This window comes from Cyprinodon variegatus, unplaced genomic scaffold (genome assembly GCF_000732505.1).
Source record: "Cyprinodon variegatus isolate N-32 unplaced genomic scaffold, C_variegatus-1.0 Scaffold103, whole genome shotgun sequence".
Lineage (NCBI taxonomy): Eukaryota > Metazoa > Chordata > Actinopteri > Cyprinodontiformes > Cyprinodontidae > Cyprinodon > Cyprinodon variegatus.
Window position 1 is genome coordinate 397,138 of NW_015150556.1, and position 6,066 is coordinate 403,203.

At 36.6% G+C, this 6,066-nt stretch overlaps 1 protein-coding gene across 2 annotated transcripts in view; it reads left to right on the plus strand.

Annotated features, from left to right (window-relative positions):
- xrcc4 (X-ray repair complementing defective repair in Chinese hamster cells 4) overlaps positions 1-5,733 on the plus strand; it is a 33,554-nt gene extending 27,821 nt beyond the window's left edge. Inside the window, exons 7-8 of one of the 2 annotated variants that reach the window (XM_015374425.1) lie at positions 3,058-3,182; positions 3,968-5,733. In XM_015374425.1, the coding sequence (XP_015229911.1) occupies positions 3,058-3,149 (92 nt within the window). In that variant the 3' untranslated portion in view covers positions 3,150-3,182; positions 3,968-5,733. Of the gene's footprint in view, positions 1-3,057; positions 3,183-3,967 lie in introns of those variants that run through there. The other variant, XM_015374424.1, reaches the window with a different exon arrangement.
- The last annotated feature ends 333 nt before the right edge of the window (positions 5,734-6,066 follow it).

Genomic DNA, 6,066 nt, shown 5'->3' on the forward strand with positions numbered 1-6,066 from the left:
GGCCTCTCTCATCTTTTTGAGTGGGAGAACTTGCACTATTGGTGGCTGACTAAATACTTTTTTGCCCCACTGTATTTTATTGTCGAAGTGACAAATTAATTGATAAAATGACAAATTAGTTTTTAAATTTGTGGTGTCTGCAAGCAGGGATTCTAAAGCGCATATATAGCTGTTGGATTCAGAGGTTTCTTATATAGCATTGGTAGAAATAATGCCTCTCGAAGACCTAAGAACACAGCAGACAGGTCATTGTTATAATTCTGCAAATTTAAAGGTTTAAGGTCCAAAATGTCATCTCAGGTTTTGAACATCTGTTCGGTCCGCCATCTGACAAACTATGGCTGAACTGCAATCCTCCCAGAAAATCTTTCCATCTACACAGACTGGGTTAGGAAGGAGAGCATGAATCAGTGAAACACCCAAGCAGCCCAAGACAATTCTGGTGGAGCTGCAGACGAAACGCACACACAAAACATAACGTCATGCACTTCAAAAGTCATACCTTTAATGGAAGACTTGCAAGAAGACAGCTCATGTTGAAAGATTGCTTTAGTCCCACAGTGAAACATGGTGGTAGCACTGACTTAGAGACATAGATTAGCCACAGTTATAATAGCAATATGTAGTTGTATAAAGCATTTACTCAATAACTGAATGCTCATTGCAATTTTTATGAAATTTAAAAAAGAAACAAAAAAAAACGTCCATTTGCAAGTAGAAGTTTATGTTGTTCTATCATTTAAAGTTTCTTTAATATAAACTGAAGTTTTCTATTATTTGACAATTCCAAATAAAGTAGGGGGAATTTTAAAAGGGACATTAAAAGGAAAGAGAAAACAGAAATTTCAAACAGGTGAAGCTTACGCACATTACCAGTCTGATGTCACCCTCTGATGTGATTTAGCAATGACAGCAGCTCTTAATGAAACTCTTAAATTTTAGCTTTCCCTCAACAAGTTTTACTGACCAATAAACTGAGCAGTTAAAGGTAATTTAATATTCAGGCAGAGGGTTTTAGTAGAAACTTGAAAGCAGAGAATATACCCCCAGGTAGCCTGCTTCTGGGAAACACTTGTAAGTCTGCCATGATTGCTTCAACACCGTGAGGTGGTCTCCCCCTTCCAGCATCACGCAGAACAGGCATGTGACGTCATAAACACCCTGTTCCTGGTGTAGACCTGCAGCCTGCTGGGGTACAGGGCTGCCACTTTCTCAACGTCGGCATTGGTAACCCGAGCCAAGCTACCCAATGAGAAATTAACATAGCAACTCGTGTTGTGACCTCAGCACACTGTTTTTTTGGTTCTACACTTTCTCTGTCACATAAACGCGCACACATGCCCTCCTCCTTTGGCCCTTCTTCACACACTGGGTTCAAAGAGCTAAATGGCTTTAAAGTCACCATTTAGTGAATTTTCAGCTTGTCAGCAAGATGTCGGAGCTTGTAACTCTCTTTATTTCCAATACTGAAGTCATTTCGCTTTTTTAAAATGTTTAAATATATTTTAAAGTCTTCCTAAACATACCATAGGAAAATGACTATATTCACAAAGATGTGAAAAATACAGATCTTTCCTCCACAGTATTTGAGGTCATAGAATTCCTTCGCACCATGTGAAAGCCCATCTATTTAGCTGTCGCCAGGTTCACTCAGATCAGAAACACAACATCAGACCAGGCTGATGCTTTAGTGGCCTCTGATTTTCTTTTCCCCCCTCTGACATGTTGGCCTCTGTTGACCTTTAGGCCTCAGGCTGTGTTTTCTTGCTGTGCAGAGCTGGGGGAGCTTTCTTTGACCCCCTCCCTACAGGTTTAGCTACTGATAGTGAAAACACAGGAAGCATCACTCACAATGAGGGAGCTAGAGATAACAGAGATAGAGGGAGAATGGAAGAAAAGGAGAAAAGCAGTCTCGCTGACAGGCTGAGTTTCTTAAGAGGAGAACCACAATGAGAAACAATTCTTCATTTGTTCATTTTAGCAGCTTTAGTAGACCTGTTCTATCTCTAAATATATCTGAGTTTTTTATTCTAATACAGATTCTCATTCTGGCTATCTCTGAATGGGAGTAGCCTAGTGGCAGGATTGCAGGGCCCACAGGTGTGCCTGTCTCTGTTGATGAAAGAGAGCTCTATTGTTGATAAAGTTTGCTACGTGTTCCTGGGCTAAAAAAGTTTAACAGCACCACCAACAATGTCATCAACCAGCTACAAATGTGCCATAAAACATTCTTGCAAATACAATAATAATGTTTACATAATCACACGTGTTTGTACTGCATGATACCTGCATCTAATTTTGGGTGTTTTAAGGTTTTTAAGGTTGAATTGATTTTTGTGCAGTTGGATACCTCAACATGCAGAGCCTTATAAAAAAAAAAAATGTTTCTTTATAACATGTTATGTAAAAAAAAAAAAAAAAGAGCAACCCAAAAATGTAGGTATATTTTACTGAGATGTTTTGATTTACTGTGGAAATTATGCATATAGTGTATATTTTTGTAAATATATACAAAGATTAGAAAAGAGATGTGGTGTACATTTGCAAATTGATATGTTTACTTCAGGAAATCCAACTTCTTGTTCACCTCATTGGTAAATACAGTCTGCTTGTAATATGATTCTGATTGGGGTGGAGCTTTCCTTTCCAGCAGGGCAGAACCCTAAAGATACAGTCTGTGATTCAAAGGAAATGTTTCGATAACAACATATTCATGTTTTAGCATGACCTAGTCAAAGTCCAGACCTGAATCTAACTAATAATCTGTTGAAATACTTAAGATGGGCTGTTTAGACTGCTCTGTATCCAATTTATTATTATGAACATAACAGTAATGCATTACTTTTTTCTTGGTTCATAGTATCACAGTCCAAATAGGTTCAATTGGGTTTTGAATGCCTGTGCATTTGTATTATGTTAACTGCCTAACTACAGTAGTTGGGAAAACATTAATTTCCTTTATTAATTTATATATACAAACATAGTGATTTATCATTTGGTGTATATTTTAAAGAGTTCTGTGTTCTCTGTAATTAAACTCTCTCTTACTGTGTGCAGGTTGCAGTTTAGTGTCACAAGGGATCCCTGTTGATCAAAGTTTTTCAAATGATGAAGACAAAGGGCCTCAAGAGGATGCCTTATACCCCTAGCAAAGTATCCTCTGAGGAGCAACAATAATCCTGGTGAGTTTTATTTACAGTTTTAAGAAATCTACTTATTTTTCTTGACCATGATTTATATAATAATCATGGTCAATAATCCAATAAGTCATCAATAGAATGACCTCAAACAAATGTCCATTTGATTCATTTTAGCTCTAGTTATGGGTTATTAAGAAATACTTGCATTAGAAGATTTAGTACTCCATTAAAATATTTTTGCCCATTATTACAATTTTTTTCATATAGTATACTGAGGAGTATACTATATGATTTAGTATATCTCTTGTTTTACTATCAAATCTTGCTCACAGACTTTATTCTCTTATTACTGTAAATCTGGCTGTGGCTGCCAATACATTACTCAGACAATTGCTACAGTGTGTGTGGTGTGGTCCAATTCAGCTGAGCAGTGTAAAAGCAACAGGTTTTGTGCAAATGTTCTTACCATTTCAGTCCAACAAACTTATTTTACTGCATTTTTTTTCTTCTGCTTTAAATGGATAACAAGGGTTTCCATGACAAAATGCATGATTGACTAATAATTCATCCTAATTACAAGTCATATTTGCAGCCCTGCATGAAACCAAAAACAATGTCAGCCAAGGAAATAGATTCCAGGAGGTACTCCCTTCATCTGTGCCAGATTTTTATCCGGGAATGTGAAATTTGCTGTCAAAAAAAGAAAAGCAGATTTATGTAAACTCTGACAATTTCCTACTGCGGCATTGGTGAAACTTTGCTTGTCTCTTGTAATAAATGAATTAAATTAGACAAGTAATTTTGACATATTTTCTCTAACCTTTCAGGGTGGATCTTAGGAACTTCATATCCTTTGCAACGTCTTCTGGAGCTGTTTATATGGTCACCATCGAAATGGAACAGGACCTGAAATCTAGAAATGGATTGGGAAATTAGGTTTACATGCTGCATTCTGCTAAGTGATGCTGTGTATAACTTTAGCCTCTCTGCTACATAGAAATTAGAATGTTGTTCAGCAAGCAAGGCCCTTTGTAAAGAACCAAGTCTTCTTTGTCAGTGTTTTTTGGCATGCTTTGTTTTCTAAGAATAAATAAATGCAATCTTTTCCATTTACAAACTGTGAACTAGAGTTCTGCCAAAGATTATTTAACCCCTACCTTTTCTGTGTCTTTGTGCACTTATTTTCTGGAAGTATGACACTAAAGCAACTAACATGGGTGTCTCCAAGGGGGTTAACAAGGATATGTTGTTTCTTTACTGTCTTAATTTCCACACCTTGTCTTTTAAGTCAGCTACCAGCTTAAGATCTTGATGTCCCTGGTGTTCGCACAGTAAGACCAATGCATCAACCTTCAGGGTCTTTATCTCATCATGCCTCTGGCTTTTAGACCCTCTTGCAGTCCTTTGTCATTTTGATGATACGTTTTTGTCTGCTTAAATCCACGGGTGGCCACCTGATTAAGCCTCCTGTAACATGTTCTTGTTGGTCTAGTAATCCCCACAAGAATGTCCCACTCTCTCCTTTACACTCCTCTTGAATTGGGTATTTTACAAAGGAAAGTAGAGGGGAATGATAGAGGTTGGGGTGATGAGACAAAATGACAATTTGGAGACACCTCTAAATAGTTCAATGGTGCCATTTTAACATTTAAACATAAGTTCAGTCTTTTAACATTAGACATAACTTTTGTGGGGTTCAGTTTGTCTGTAGAAATGAAATAGGCCAGAAGCGCCTGTATTCTTGAAGGAGCTGTTGGGGTCACATGAGGGTTCCTTCTGGCCATAAAGCTAAAAAGAAAGAAAGCTTTTTTTTTTTATTCTACTTCTGTTTAGTTTTTATTAAAAAAATCTATAACTACAAAACAAATCTCTGTAAAAGCAGAGGTTTGCTAGTCAGTAGCCTAGATGTGTGCTATCACAATAACTAGAAAGAAAGATATCTGCAAAGACCCTACAGAAGCAACCGCTTCTGCCCAACAATATTAAACAGGTTATAAGGCCACTCTAAAACCTTATTCAATCTATCAAATGAGAAATAGTGAAAAATCTTATTAAGAAATTGACAAATTAAAAATATTTTTTAATCTCTCTGGTAGACTGGTTGTCCAAGGAAAGTATTTCCAATGTCAGACCATGTGATGCTCCACTACTTCCTGAACTTCAGCGAACTCCTTTGTTTCTTGTCTTTCATTACTGGAAAAACTGATTAATCCAGGCATGTGTGACCTCAGTAACCATGACGAGAGTGACCAGACAGACCTGGAATAATCTGTCTATCCAGTAGGAAATAAAGGAGCTGGCTGAAGTTTAGGAGGTAGTGGAGTTGGACATATAGACAACTAGCAGTTAAACTTTTAAATTAATAATTAGAGAAACAATTAAAATAATTATGGGAGTTTCCTGGAGATAAAATCTTTACTCTAAAAAGATTATGGCAGTATGACATACTAGGTTTTTAAAGCTGCATGCAAATTAATCAGTGGACAGCATAAACAAGGTTTGCACTAATGAGACCAATGTAGAGACATTAGACATTAGAAGACATACAGTAATGCACTGCATCGTGTTTGGCAAAAACAAAAAAAGGCATTTGGTTTTTTTTTAGAACTACACAACCTGAACATTTACATTATATAGGTTGGAAATGAGCTATCCTGCATGAAAGATTATTCTTCAAATAAATAACCCCCCCCCCCCCCCAAAAAAAACAACTACATTATTACTACTGGAATGTTTTGTTTAGAATTGTTTAGAACTACTTAATAAATACATTTCCAAACCTAAAACAGACTTTTATTTCTTTTTAGTAGCATTTTTTTCATTTAACAGTAATGAGTTATGATACAAACAAAATTAAACAAAAAGCCACCAATGTTTAAACAGGCATTTTAATTACAACCAGGAGCTGCTATTCCTTAGGTGCTGG